The following is a 16,246-nucleotide window of genomic DNA, read 5'->3' on the forward strand; positions in this document are numbered from 1 at the left end:
AAAGTTACCATTCACAAATGATCAAAAAACAAAATCATTTAAGTCATCATAGAAATGAAGCAAAAATGGTTATCTGTGTTGAACTTCCTACATCCATATTGGGAAACTTTGCATCCTGAATTTGGACATTAGAGTACAGAATTCCTCAGGCAGGTAGCCAGGTGCTCTCCTTGCAGCCTGATTTGACCTGAAAATGAAAATAACTACAATAGTCAACAATAATTTTGATGAGCACACAAATGGAGCACACAGTTTGTATTCTTCTTTTAGTTAAGAGTAGTTTTTGTTCAAGTTATTAATGGCTATAATTAGCATCAAGCATCACATGACAATTTAATACACTTTAATACACCGAAGAGTGTTTTGACCTAATGTGGATTTTGATCAATATATTGAGGCTGTAGCTTTCTATATTAGGCTAAACTCCTCGCTGCTTATATAACCGTCCTTTATTCTTATAATAATACCCCAAATTAAATGAAAAATACATACAATCCACATACTGTCATGCATCAATATATTGTCATATGTTGTCACAATCGTATATTTATTGACTTCATGTTTCACCTATAGAAAAGTTTCTGTTTGTTAGCTACTGTATCTACAGAGATACTCATCATGTGGAAGGTGGGAGCTATAAACAGGCAGTATGAGTGACAGATCTGTAGCGAATCATCTGTATATGAGACATAGTCATCAATTCCGCTTTATAGAGACAGAAAGAGAGCGGTACACGACGCTTCGCACTGTTCAGATTTCATAATTATTCTCGCTGATAACTGTTTTTATCATAAACAGGGGCCAAGTATCAAAGCCAGAGCCATAAATCCTTCTAATGATTTACCCTGTGTCAAGATTAAACTAAATTGTCGCGTTAATAGCGTGCACCGAATGTAAACAACATTTGCTAGCAGTTAAGAGGTTAACATAACGTACCTCAAAACTATTCTGTGTACTCAGAATGCCTTGGTGTCTTAAACACAGCCAGGTGGTTCCAGTGCAGCACAGCAGGGGGAGGGGGGAAAGGAAAAGGAAGTGGCCTGGCTGACTTGAGGGAGGGTCTGACTGGCATGCAGTGACAAATAATTTTCTGAAGCAGTGGTGCAAAACAGAGACAGTTTATATTATTATGAGACGTGTAAAAATATGTTCACCTTATTATGAAATTGTGGCCGGACAAATTAGACTGTGGGCCGTCTAGGTGATTAATGGGATACTCTGACAATCTTTAGGTAGATGGTACGTGACAAAGTAACATCCAAATGAATGCCAGAGTTCAAGTCTTGTACTTGCACTTGTCATTACACTTGGCCATTTTTTCTGCTTTCATCAAATCAACCCTGACACCTGACCGTTCACTTGCTGCCTAATATATCCCAGCTGTTGACAGATGCCAGTGTAACCAGATAAGCAACATTATTCCCATCACCTGTCAGTGGTTTTAATGTTAAGGCTGATCTGCGTACACACGTGCATGTGTGTGTAATATTTATGTAATATACACTCACAAACACAAACAGACACTTGCATTCATGCAGTAATTAGTAATCCTGTTCACATCAGAATAAAAATAAAGTGTGATCTCTGTGACTTTAATTGTAGCATGGTTGTTGGTACCAGAAAAGCTGGTTTGAATATTTCATAATCTGTTTATCTCCTGCAAATTTCACACAATACTAGGTTGAGTTAAACTACTTATGTATAATACTATGCTTATAACTATATCCATTATTCTCACATCTTTCTGCTGATATAGCATGGGGATGCAAAATCGGACACAACCCAGGGTAAAGATTCTCGTTACAAACATAATCTTTATGAGGGACAGATTTTACTATTTTACATTGTACTCAGCACCTGTGACAGTCAGGTTAACTGCACAATAAAGTGCTTCTGTAAGACGAAGAAGTGTCATTACTCTTTAGACATACTGCACAGTGTCTGTACTTTGGGAGACATGCATACTCTTTTGCATAATGGAGAAGGTCAAAGAACATCCCAGGGTTCAGAATGTTGCAACTCGCAATAGCTAGATTTTTACCAGAGAGAGCAAAATTCTCAAAGCTTCCCACATCCAGTAGCTTAAAGTGCAAATCCTATCTGCATTTAGTTCTTAACAACATTGTTGTTTAATAACTGAAGCTTATGTCAGATTTCACAGTGAATAATTTCACAGTGTATTAGTTTGAAAGGATATAAGAATTTTGAGTTGTAGACAGGAACTGGAACCATAATGTCTGCTAATAACAACCTCCTTTTCTTAGTTTCTGTTAAATTGAAAATATGATTAGGTCAAGCTCCTAGTTCAGCCTCCCTTGTCTGCATTTATTTCTCAATCTTTATCTGTGCAAGTGGAGGTGAGAAATAAACTAGCTGCTGCTGCTGATTACTGGCATAGAATGAAGGGTCCTATATAAAAGTATAGTGAGTGTCCATTTTCTTGCATACAATAGCTGTTTAGGATACTATATGGGTATAAGGCAAGTGGACTTTTCCATAATGTAATTTAATGGTGTCTTCAGCACATTCAGTTATATTTTAATCTATTTTTTATTTATTTATTTTATAACCCAGAAGGTCACTGTCATTAATTAGGGATTTATTTTTACTGTCAAGAGATCAAAATAAAATGTAAAGCACAGAAAATACACACAAGTCATTTTTTAATTGCTGTAAATAAAGGGAAGTGTTTAGTTTCCATCTGATAGAATGGTTCAGAGTGTTTTTAAAGATCGTCCTACTGTTCAAATGTAACAAGGCATAATAATAATATCTGAATCTCTTTCACACAGCTATTGGGATCATGAAGTGGAGATCGCAACTAAAGAACTCAGAACTCCTAAACTTACCAAAGCCATTATCAAGTGTTATTGGAAGTCATATACCGTCTTGGGCATATTCACCCTTATTGAGGTACACAGCGCATTCACAGTGTAAGAAACTTTTGGGCGTAGTTAGTTGCATTAACAGTTTCAAATGTAAAAACTGGTGTAGAACAGTTCTAAAAATATTTGGGCATTGTCTAGTTATTAGGTATTAATAGGCCTACCACAGTATATTGAAGTTCATTGGAGTTCACTCAAAATGTGATGATAAAGAAGGTAAATTAAGCTTGTGATAAAGTATTTTTTTCTAAATCATTGTTCTATGCTGATACCTGACCATCACACCCATATATGATCCTTTTGCAAAATGTTGCATACAGTTTGAAGGACACTGTTGTCTAGCATTATAACGTATGCTGGAGAATTCTTTTTTATTGAAACTAAGGTGCTCTTTACACCTGGCTTTAAGGTAAACAGATCAACAGTGGACAGGCAATGCACTTCAGTCTTCTGCTGCTTTTATGTTCAGGCAAAAATGTCCAGTGAATCCTTTCTGTACCTGCTTACACTGTTAATGATGTGGCCTGCTAATGAAACATCTTGATGAATGAGAGAACAGATGACGAATGAAGCTGTGAAAAGCAGCTGCTTTCATTGCTGCTGTTATAGCATTATGTTTCCATTAGCTTAACGGCAGAGCATTTACCTTTCAGCACAGTTTCAAAACAGTTGTGGAATGATGACATATTTTTCCGGCTATAACAATGACACAGTCAATTTGTTGGCCCTTTCATGTTGGTCCTGTGGAAGATGCATCAAGACACATTTATGTTCACACAATAAATGAGGTGTATCCATATGGGAAGTTGTCGCTTAGTGGTTAAGGAGTTGGCCTACTGATAGGAAGGTTGTGAGTTCAAATCCCAGGTCCACCAATCTGCCACTGCTGGGCCCTTGAGCAAAGCCCTTAACCCTCAACTGCTCAGTCGTATGTAAGGATATCTGTAGAGTGTTGTAAACATAAATGCACCCTAGAACCAGAATTCATGTTAATATCCGGTGTGAATTGGGCCTAACCCAAACTTGTTTCAGCAGGATGGTGCAGAAAATGAGGTCCATAAATACTTAGGTTGGTGAAGAAGAACTTGAGTTGCCTGCACAGAGCCGTGAACTCAACCCGACTAAACACTTTTTGGATGAATGCTAACTGCACACCAGATCTTCAGTGTCTGAACTTACTAATTGGCAAATCCAAACATCCACACTCCAGAATCTAGTAGAAAGCTGTAATATCTACCCTGTTTAGCTGATTTGGATGTAAATACCCATTTTTTAGTTTGTCAGCATTATTTGACCAAATGTTATCAGGTTCTACAAATTATGAGTAATGGGTTAAAATGGTATTGGTGTATAAAATTCTTTTGTTCTCCCTTTTTTCAGGAAGTTGTTAAGTTGGTGCAGCCAGTGTTTCTTGGCAAGCTTATTCGATACTTTGAGAACTATGACCCCAATAACATGGATGCACTGTATGAGGCCTATGGCTATGCTGCAGGGGTGTCTGTCTCCACGCTGGTCCTCGCATTACTGCATCACCTTTATTTCTTCCATGTCCAAAGAGCTGGCATGAGATTTCGCATCGCCATGTGCCACATGATTTACAAGAAGGTCTGTTTATGTACTGGGCATTTAGGTCACATCATAACAAAAGACAGTAACACTTTCTATTCTAAATGATTGGTCCTCTTATTTTCTTATTTATGTGTTACTATTATTTATGTGATGCTATAAAGAATTCTTTTTTTTTCTCCCAGGCATTGCGCCTTAACAGTGTTGCTATGGGAAAGACCACCACAGGACAGACTGTCAACCTGTTATCTAATGACGTCCAAAAATTTGATGAGGTATTTAACTTTGAGAAATGGCATTTCTTGATCATCTTGATGAATATATAATTCCAACTTCCTTCCCCTAGCCTCTGTAGAAGCATTCTTTGAATCAAAACTGGTTTAAAAACTGCACTCTTCGGTGTGTGGGTAGTTAGGGGTGAAGCACCTAGTGCTGAATATCCTGTTTTTACTAGTCTACTTCTTCTTCTTCTTCATTGATCATGCAGATTAAACTGTAGGTACTACAGGCATGAAACATGGTCAGTTAGTAGTAGACTTTACTACCTCTGTACCCTTAAACAGTGATCAAAATAGTGTTGACACAGGTGAAATGTGAAACACATGCGCAGAACAAGATTCTGAGGTAAAATGTGGGGTGTGGTCATGCACAATTGGTGGGACTAAATTCAGGAACCAATCAAGGTGAAATTAAGCATACTGCATTTCTGTGTTAATCAGTAAGTCGCTATATGATGATTACCTGATTACTTGAAAATATGGCTACATTTAAACAGTCAGATTTCAGCAGATATTTGATAGGGTAGCAGCTGAGGTATTGTTATAAAACTTGACTATTTGGTATATTTTGGGATCCTCTAGTCTTAAAGTAAGGTGTTGACATTTAGGGGAAGTTCATTCCACTTTGGTGCCAGAACAGAGAAGAACCGTGATGCATGCTTTATTGATGGCTTTCAACTTGCTTATCCAAGTCAATGTTTGTAACTGACATCCTGAGTGTATGGTACAGAGATACACTATATTGCCAAAAGTATTCGCTCACCCATCCAAATAATCAGAATCAGGTGTTCCAATCACTTCCATGGCCACAGGTGTATAAAATCAAGCACCTAGGCATGCAGACTGTTTTTACAAACATTTGTGAAAGAATGGGTTTCAGTGGGAGCTCAGTGAATTCCAGCGTGGAACTGTGATAGGATGCCACCTGTGCAACAAATCCAGTCGTGAAATTTCCTCGCTCCTAAATATTCCACAGTCAACTGTCAGCTGTATTATAAGAACGTGGAAGTGTTTGGGAACGACAGCAACTCAGCCACGAAGTGGTAGGCCACGTAAACTGACAGAGCGGGGTCAGCGGATGCTGAGGCGCATAGTGCAAAGAGGTCGCTAACTTTCTGCAGAGTCAATTGCTACAGACCTCCAAACTTCATGTGGCCTTCAGATTAGCTCAAGAACAGTGTGCAGAGAGCTTCATGGAATGGGTTTCCATGGCCGAGCAGCTGCATCCAAGCCATACATCACCAAGTGTAATGCAAAGCGTCGGATGCGGTGGTGTAAAGCACACCGCCACTGGACTCTAGAGCAGTGGACACGCGTTCTCTGGAGTGACGAATCGCGCTTCTCCATCTGGCAATCTGATGGACCAGTCTGGGTTTGGCGGTTTCCAGGAGAACAGTACTTGTCTGACTGCATTGTGCCAAGTGTAAAGTTCGGTGGAGGGGGGATTATGGTGTGGGGTTGTTTTTCAGGAGCTGGGCTTGGCCCCTTAGTTCCAGTGAAAGGAACTCTGAATGCTTCAGCATACCAAGACATTTTGGACAATTCCATGCTCCCAACTTTCTGGGAACAGTTTGGAGCTGGCCCCTTCCTCTTCCAACATGACTGTGCACCAGTGCACAAAGCAAGGTCCATAAAGACATGGATGACAGAGTCTGGTGTGGATGAACTTGACTGGCCTGCACAGAGTCCTGACCTCAACCCGATAGAACACCTTTGGGATGAATTAGAGCGGAGACTGAGAGCCAGGCCTTCTCGTCCAACATCAGTGTGTGACCTCACAAATGCGCTTCTGGAAGAATGGTCAAAAATTCCCATAAACACACTCCTAAACCTTGTGGACAGCCTTCCCAGGAGAGTTGAAGCTGTTATAGCTGCAAAGGGTGGACCGACGTCATATTGAACCCTATGGATTAGGAATGGGATGTCACTTAAGTTCATATGCGAGTCAAGGCAGGTGAGCGAATACTTTTGGCAATATAGTGTATATCCAATCAGTCAGCTGATTAGCTTGGCAAGGAGCATCTGTCACACATCTTTTACACAAACATCTATCCAAACACTGATCACTGATTGGAAGGTCATTCCTGTTGCCAGCTTACATTTCCACATGAGATCCAGCCACATTTGTTTTTATCAGCACATACAACTCTGGACATTAATGCCTTTTTATGTACCAGCTTATGTTGTTCTTCAAAAGCACTTGGGCATTTCATTTAAGCCTTTCTGTGGTAGGGAAACCCTGGGTGCAGTGTGAGGTGTGATGAGGGCTTTAAGGAATGTAGGTGCTGGTCCATTTTTTGACTTTGTAGGCATGCATCAATGTTTAAAATCTGATGTAGGCATTTACAGGAATCCAGTCTTGCAGGAGCTAGTTACAGCAGTCTGGTCTAAAAATTAAAAGGGACAAAACAAACCAACAAAACAAGTGGCCTCTGTGGATACAATTGGATGAATCCTTTTGCTGTTGTAAAGGAGAAATTGGAATGAGCATGTCAGCTCATCAATCTGAGAGAAGTGCAGATTATTGCCCATTGTTACCCCAAGGATGGTACAGTGATAGATGGTGAGAACTGAGGGAGGTTGTCCAGGGACATCACAAGATCCTGATGTGGGGATGCATCTTCTAGGATGAACTGCAGTTCAGTTTTGCTGGAATTACGTTTCATCTGATGAGCTGCCATCCATGATGAGTCAAGTTGAGTGTCACTTGCACAGCAGTGGTATTAAAACTCTTGTGAGGATTTAATCTTACATTGAGCCTTGTGGGACACCAGTGGACAGTCTGTCATGGGGCTGATGTGGATCCCCTTTCAGCTGACATAAGCATTGCTCCCATTTTTTCAGTTATGTTATGCAATGAAGTCATCAGTTGATATTCAAATGACACACATGAATCCAGAAGGGTAGTCGGTCGAGTACAGATGAAATAAAATTTGTTATGATTGTGTGGCAGGATACAACCATTTAACGAAAAATTCAGGGTAGCTTCAGAACGTGTGCCATCTACCAGGACATTTCTGGCACCATAGAGATAAACTGTGCAAGTCCAAGCCATGACACTGCCATCACCATTCTTGACTGATAAGTGCATATGTTTTGCATCATGAGCTGATTCTTATTTTCTTCGCAATTTGGCCTTTCCTCTAAATAGAACTGGGCTCCTAAACTTTTGTGGATCATCTCTGTATTTATTTGTGGATTTCAATCTGCCCTTCCAATTCTTTCTGCTGACAATTGGTTTGCATTTTGTGGTATGGCCGTTATATACAGTATCTCACAAAAGTGAGTACACCCCTCACATTTTTGTAAATATTTTATTATAACTTTTCATGTGACAACACTGAAGAAATGACACTCTGCTACAATGTAAAGTAGTGAGTGTACAGCTTGTATAACAGTGTAAATTTGCTGTCCCCTCAAAATAACTCAACACACAGCCATTAATGTCTAAACCGTTGGCAACAAAAGTGAGTACACCCCTAAATGGAAATGTCCAAATTGGGCCCAAAGTTTCAATATTTTGTGTGGCCACCATTATTTTCCTCTTCCACTCCTCCATGATGACATCACAGAGCTGGTGGATGTTAGAGACCTTGTGCTCCCCCACCTTAGGGTTTAGGTCTGGAGACATGCTTGGCCAGTCCATCACCTTTACCCTCAGCTTCTTTAGGAAGGCAGTGGTCGTCTTGGAGGTGTGTTTGGGGACGTTATCATGTTGGAATACTGCCCTGTGGCCCAGTCTCAGAAGGGAGAGGCTCATGCTCTGCTTCAGTATGTCACAGTACATGTTGGCATTCATGGTTCCCTCAGTGAACTGTAGCTTCCCAGTGCCGGCAGCACTCATGCAGGCACAGACCATGACACTCCCACCACCATGCTTGACTGTAGACAAGACACACTTGTCTTTGTACTCCTCACCTGGTTGCCACCACACACGCTTGACACCATCTGAACCAAATAAGTTTATCTTGGTCTTATCGGACCACAGGACATGGTTCTGGCCATGTCCTTAGTCTGCTTGTCTTCAGCAAACTGTATGTGGGCTTTCTTGTGCATCATCTTTATTAGGCTTCCTTCTGGGACGACAGCCATACAGACCAATTTGATGCAGTGTGCGGCATACGGTCTGAGCACTGACAGGCTGACCCCCCCACCCCTTCAACCACTGCAGCAATGCTGGCAGCACTCATACGTCTATTTCCCAAAGACAACCTCCGGATATGACGTGTACTCAACTTCTTAAGCACGTGCACTCAACTTCTTTGGTCGACCATGGCGAAGCCTGTTCTGAGTGGAACCTGCCCACTGTCTTGCCCACTGTGCTGCAGCTCAGTTTCAGGGTCTTCTATCTTCTTATAGCCTAGGCCATCTTTATGTAGAGCAACAATTCTTTTTTTCAGATCCTCAGAGAGTTCTTTGCCATGAGGTGCCATGTTGAACTTCCAGTGACCAGTATGAGAGAGTGTGAGAGTGATAAGAATTTCTGCTTTCAAGATACAGTAGCTTTTTCTGCCCTGGAATTTATAAGATTGGTCTGAAAAACAAATGATAGAAACACAATGTTCTTGTCAGTATTTGTTATGTTCTTATGTTCTTTTGCTGCACAACATCCAAGAACTACCTAGACAGATCTGAATCCCCCTGAGAATTTGTGGCACTGTTTGAATATTAAAGTCAACAAACAACACCCATTGAACCTGAAGAGTAAGTCTTCCAGTAGTCTTCCAATTGTATCCACAGTAGGGTTGAAAACTTAGACAGGCAGCATTTGCTTTATTTATTTATTTATTTATTTATTTATTTATTTATTTATTTATTATCTGCTAATAAATTTTGGCTTTGGAAAATTTCAGCAAAAAATGAAGTGTGCTTTGGTTTGCAGTTCCAAATACTGGCTGGAACAATCTGTGGCAAGGGTCATTGGTAATCCTGATGAATCTGACTACTTTTAATACTTTTGAATAGTTTTTTTCCCCATGTTACTGTATGATCATTTATCTTATATGTACCTATAGTAGTGTGATCCCATCTGTGTACTCAGTCTTAATCTATAAGCACATATGTATGTAGTGTATTAAATTAAATAGACTACAGTGCCTTGCAAAAGTATTCATACCCATTGAACATTTCCACATTTTGTCACATTACAATCACAAACGTAAATGTATTTTATTGGGATTTTATGTGATAGACCAACACAGAGTGTCACATAATTGTGAAGTGGGAGAAAAATGATAAATGGTTTTCTTTTTTTTTACAAATAAATATCTGGAAAGTGTGGTGTGCGTTCATATTCAGCCCCCTGAATCAATGCTTTGAAGAAGCACCTTTTGCTGCAATTACAGCTTCAAGTCTTTTGGGATATGTCTCTACCAGCTTTGCACATCTAGAGAGTGAAATTTTTGCCCATTCTCATTTGCAAAATAACTCAAGCTCAGTCAGATTAGATGGGGAGTGTTAGTGAACAGTAATTTTCAATTCTTGCTACAGATTCCCAATTGGATTTAGGTCTGGACTTTGACTGGGTCATTCTAACACATTAATATGCTTTGATCTAAACCATTACTATTGTAGCTCTGGCTGTATGTTTATGGTCATTGTCCTGATGAAAGGTTAACCTATGCTCCATTCTCAAGTCTTTTGCAAGCTTTCTTCTAAGATTGCACTTTATTTGGCTCCATCCATCTTCCCATCAACCCTGACCAGCTTCCCTGTCCCTGCTGAAGAAAAGCATCCCCACACCATCATGCTGCCACCACCATGTTTCACGTTGGGGATGGTGTGTACAGTGTGATGTGCAGTGTCCGTCACACATAGTGTTTTGGATTTAGGCCAAAAAGTTCAATTTTGGCCTCATCTGAACAGAGCACCTTCTTCCACATGTTTGTTGTGTCCCTAGAATGGCTTGTCGCAAAGTGCAAACTTTTTGTGGCTTTCTTTCAACAATGGCTTTTTTTCTGCCACTTTTCCATAAAGGCCAGATTCATGGGGTGCACGACTAATAATTCAGATTCTCCCACCTGAGCTGTGGATCTCTGCAGCTCCTCCAGAGTTACCATGGTACCTGCTCCTCTGATTAATGCTCTCCTTGCCCTGATGGCCATGTCTTGGTAGGTTTGCAGTTGTGCCATACTCTTTCCATTTTTGGATGATGGATTGAACAGTGCTCCATGAGAGGTTCAAAGCTTGGGATATTTTTATATAACCTACCCCTGCTTTAAACTAATCCACTACTTTATCCCTGACCTGTCTGGTGTGTTCCTTGGGCTTCATGATGCTGTTTGTTCACTAATGTTCTCTAACAAACCTTTGAGGGCTTCACAGCACAGCTATATTTATGCTGATATATATCTTATATTATATTGTATACTTATATATCTATACTTATACACACAGTCTGTATTTACTAATTAGGTAACTTCTGAAGGAAATTGGATATACTGGATTTTAGTTATGGGCATCAGAGTAAAGGGGGCTGAATACAAATGCACACCACACTTTTCAAATTTTTATTTGTAAAAAACCTTTTATCATTTTCCTTTCACTTCAGAATTAAGTGCCACTTTGTGTTGATGTATCACATAAAATCCCAATAAAATACATTTAGAGGTTTACATATACCTATGCTAAAGACATCCAAACTCATTTTGTTCACGTTTTATTTCACCATACCTTTTTTGTGTTAAGTCAATTAGCATCAGCATCTAAATATCCCGGTCTTTAGCCTAGATGTAACCCTGAGTTAATAATTGTTGGGGTTTAAATAAAGACATCTAGGAGGGATGATGGAGGTAGGGGTGATTTGATCATATTTTCTGGCATTCTGGACTAACTGGAGCTTGTTTATTTTCCTACTGCCAGTGCATCAAATTTTTAAGTAGATGCAAAATTCCATATACCTTGTTAGCATTCTGTATCATTGTCTTTTAATTGCTTGACCTTGAATCAAAGATTTGAGGTAGCATTTCACAAGCTTCTCGTAATATTTACTTTCACTTTTTAGCCTTTTTGTTACAATTTTTGTAGTAAGCTTTGGATGACCGTCTTGACTTGTAGAAAATTATGTATGAGAACTTGAAATTAGTAAAAAACTGAAATTAAATTATTATAATACACAGAAACCCTATTCGGATCGGATAAAATTTACATTGGGTCTTGTTTCATATTTAGGGGTCGACTCTGTGATTATTTTTTAAATTTTCCCACTCGATTGGTCAGTGTTTAATTTCTTTCTTTCTTTTTTTTTCTTTTTAAACCACCTGAATTACTTACAGTTTTTCACCAAACTCTTCAGTTGTCTAATTATTTTAAACCCATTTGAATACATATTAGTGTTATGGTTATGTAGATGAGAGATTTTTCACATTAGAAAAACAAGATGTGTGCTGCTACTTTATGTATTTATTCTATAGTAATGAACATATACTTCGTCTAGGTGCTAATAGCTCAGCTATACACACTACCTGGTTAAGTGTTTTTAGGAGGAGAAAAAAATTAGAAATGCTTAAGAAAAGTGAGATATTGCAGGCAGATTTATGAACCCATTACAAAGGCAGCTACAGGAATAAGCATTAATAATTACTATTACTGCCAGTTCCTTAAAGATCTTATGAGCACATGATACAAATAGGAGTTTATAGAAAATACAGCCCATTAGAAACTTGTGTCTTCTGCTGCAATTTTATTGTCCACATGAAAGTTTTCTGGCTGAGGAGACATCCCCCTGATAAACTAATCAAATCTGAATAGGGCTTAGGTATTATGGCAACTAGTCATAAAGAGGGTACACACATTCTGTTCTATGTTTTTATTTATTAGGGCTTCAATAACAATTGCATGGCCTTCACTAACTTATAAAACAAACAAATAAACTCAGGTGAGAACTACAATAAACAAAAAAAATATTCACAACAGATTTCAATATGTAGGCTTTTTATTCTTAAAAAAAAAAACCACACATTCACAAACAATCTTTAGCAAAACTTTCATTAGGCAGATTTTTGTCCCACTTGTTTACAACATTGCTTCAGGTCTCTTAAGATGGTATTACAGAATCTTAATCTTACAGGGGACAAGTTCTGGACTTTTTTTAGTCTTTAGTCTGATTTTTTAGTCTTTAGCTGTTGATTTTCTAGAGTGATGTAAATCATTGTCCTTTTACATGACCGAGTTTTACAACAACTTAAACATTTAGAGATGGCCTCATATTTGTGTCAAGAATATTCTGGTATAAAGTGGAGTTTAATGTTATCTCAGTAACTACTAGTTACCCAGGTCCTGTGGCTGATGAACAAGCCCAAACATAACCCCTCCCATCATGCTTGACAGTTGGTATGAGGTGCTTGTGGTGATGTACTGTGTTTGTTCATCATACAGAGTTTTGTAGTTTGTTCAAATGCAATTTTGCATATCTACAATTGTGATTTTTCCTAGCTCTCTTTTCATGAAGGCCATACTTGTCTTTTTCTGATTGTCCTGTCATGAACATAAACATTTAATGTGTTTACACTGGTGATGTGGTGTGTTTACCTTTGATGTTCTTTTGGGTTTTTCTCTGACCATTACATGGTGTGATGTTGGACTGAATTTGCTGAAATGCTCACTCCTGGGAAGAACTGTCTGGAAGGCTGTCCATTTGTAAACAATCCTACAAGGTGTAGGCCTTATAACCCTTCCCATATTGATAAGCGGTAACTGATACTTTTTGATTGATTGATGTCCTTTCCTCTTTTGTCCAGATCACCAAACTCCTTTGAAAAAAGTTTAGATTTTATAGAGGTAGTCACATTCTTGTGCATTTCATTAGTAAAACCTGGGTGCTAATTACTCTCTTAATAATTGTGGAAGTAGGAAAGGTATATTTATATTTCCTACATGGTTTCTGAATTTTGGACCACATAATCATTATTTAGGCCCTGATAAATAAATAACATAGGAATGAAGGAGTGAAGGTCTGCTTTTGCTTTGACTATGTTCTATTAAAGAACACTTCTTTTTTTCAGGTGACAGTTTTCTTGCACTTCCTGTGGGTGGGGCCACTGCAAGCTGCAGCTGTTGTTGGGCTTCTGTGGCAAGAGATTGGACCTTCGTGCTTGGCGGGTATGGCAGTGCTTGTTTTTCTGCTGCCACTGCAATCCATGTTTGGGAAACTATTCTCTAAATTCAGGTTTGTATACACAAAAACGTCCACATGGGAAAAATGTAATTGAGATAAGACATAACCTTTGAGAACCTCTTATCTATAATATAACTATCACTAATATTTGGTGTTTAAGTTTTTTAATTGATGTTTTATAACTAAATGAGTGACTTGCAGGTCAAATGGTTCATTTGGTTACTTACAGTCCGCTCTGAAAGGTCTGAATGGCAAGACCAGTTTTTTGTTTTATCAATACGCTGGTGACATTTGGGTTTGAGACCAAAAGATGAATATGATACAATGGATCAGAATTTCAGCTTTCATTTCCTGAAGCATCTACATCTAGAAGTGTGAAACAACCCAAAACATGCCACCTTTTGTGGCAGAAAACCCCATTTTTAGGTGAACATATTGGCACAGGTAGTCTTAATTTCAATAACCCTTAAATTTTGCATCTAGATGTAAATGTCAGGAAAATAAAGCTGAAATGGTAATCAACTTGTCAAGTCATCTTTTTATCTCAACCCCAAATGTCTTCAGTATAAGACCAAAGGTATTATAATTTCTGTTCCGATACTTTTGAAGGGGCCTGTTTATAACCTTCAATTTCACTGGAACTAAAGGTCAAGCCTAGACCTGTTCCAGCATGAAAATACAAATGTTCCAATATTTTGTGGAATGCCTTCCCCAAAGGGTGGAGGTTATTCTAACAGCAGAGGTGGGTTATAAATCTGGAATGAGATCAAAAATTTCAAAAATTACCTTCAGCAGCGATGTATCAGGCATCTACAAACCATATAGTGTATTTGGAGGTTTAATACCACTTCTTACTGAGGATACAAAACTCACTCATGGTATTGCTGATGAAATACTATTATCCTCATTTAAGGGTAAAAATAATTCATGGTTAATGCTAATGTAAAATCAGGCTTTAAGAGCTGAAGTTAAATCCATGTCGCTGCCTCACAGGTGTCTGTAAGTGACATTCCTTTTAATGGCATGAGAGATAACATATATCAAAAGGAATTGAATGGAAGAAGGCACCTCCTTCAGTCCTTTCCCCAATGAGCTAACCTGTCTTTACAAAATGGAGCCTATTAAGACCAGCTGGCAGTCACTTCCAATATAACACCTCAGAACTGAATAATGGGCTAAACAGGAATTGCAGGTTTAGCCTGTGAAAAACTGAAACAATTCTGAAACATTGTTTAATCCTACTGTTTAACACCAAGAAAAAACACTTCCCTGCATTAAACCAGCATATATATTGGGCATACATACATACCTGCCCAGGGCCCCTACCTAGTGTGATCTTTTGTGCCACAGTAACCTCTTCATCTGGGACAGCAGGACTGGTCTGATGGATAGTAGGCATCAGTGACATGAACACGAGATGGAACCATGGCATGTTTAGCCAGAATTATGGTTTCAGCAGCAGAGTTTGCAATGTGTCATTCATAACAGTGACTCTGATACTAATCCATACTTAACCAACTGAGTGCCAAAGTATCCTGTCTTAAATCGTGTCCCTTCCCTGTCTGTGAACCACAAAAGAAGCACTTCATATTAACTGTACTTTTAATATGACCAATTCCCAAGGTATAGTTTTGCCTGAGATGTGCGTCAGCTGTATGATTATCAGCCACTTAGATATGAAGCTCAGGAGACAGGAGGTGTGCATCCTCACACTTGATCACACACTCAGTCATCACTTCTATGCCCCCTGGCAGTTCATGTAAAACATCCCTTTGTTGTTGTCTTCTGCACTTTTACATGCAAAACATTTAAGGATATCTGATAATGCTTATAGTACTATACATACTAATACTACTTTGATAGGTGCAAGCCTTGTCTTCCATTTGCTTTCAGGATTTCCATATGCCCCCAGTTTTGCTGAAAGATATCTGAAAGGTATCTGTTACTTTTTCACTTTTTTCAAGGACAACACTTGAGGGCATACCACAGCAGGGGAAGTAACTCCTTTTAGGCAAACATCCCTACAAATTTTATGTGCCTTCAAGCCTTGACTGTGCTACTTTTTTTTTTTTTTTTTTAAATCCAGCCTTATAATTTAGGACCACTGTAACATTATAACATTGTAAAATGTCAGTAACACATGTGAGTAAAATCAAAAGGAATATTATATGCAATAGCAGTCTGTGATTAAGGGCCCTGGTTTATGCTTTTGGCCCAGCAGCGTGAGTGGCATAATTCACATACTCACCTGCACAGTTTATATGTACTGTAGCTGGAAGATTAAACACAACATTCACCAGATGTGTCAGAGCCAAAATATTTCAGCTTTCCTAGATAAACGTTTTAGTTGTTCATTAAATTGCTAAACATTTTAAACACACTGACATGGTCAGTTTCTTCAT

The 16,246-nt window shown here is 38.8% G+C and overlaps 1 protein-coding gene across 3 annotated transcripts in view; it reads left to right on the plus strand.

The window, feature by feature from the left end:
• The window catches only part of abcc4 (ATP-binding cassette, sub-family C (CFTR/MRP), member 4), a 46,003-nt gene that overhangs the window by 2,208 nt on the left and 27,549 nt on the right, over positions 1-16,246 (plus strand). The window contains exons 3-6 of one of the 3 annotated variants that reach the window (XM_058403257.1): positions 2,793-2,913; positions 4,266-4,490; positions 4,637-4,726; positions 13,732-13,895. In XM_058403257.1, the coding sequence (XP_058259240.1) occupies positions 2,793-2,913; positions 4,266-4,490; positions 4,637-4,726; positions 13,732-13,895 (600 nt within the window). Of the gene's footprint in view, positions 1-2,792; positions 2,934-4,265; positions 4,491-4,636; positions 4,727-13,731; positions 13,896-16,246 lie in introns of those variants that run through there. The other 2 variants (XM_058403259.1, XM_058403258.1) reach the window with 2 other exon arrangements.

The sequence above is a fragment of the Hemibagrus wyckioides genome, linkage group LG11, assembly GCF_019097595.1.
Source record: "Hemibagrus wyckioides isolate EC202008001 linkage group LG11, SWU_Hwy_1.0, whole genome shotgun sequence".
In the NCBI taxonomy this organism is placed as follows: domain Eukaryota; kingdom Metazoa; phylum Chordata; class Actinopteri; order Siluriformes; family Bagridae; genus Hemibagrus; species Hemibagrus wyckioides.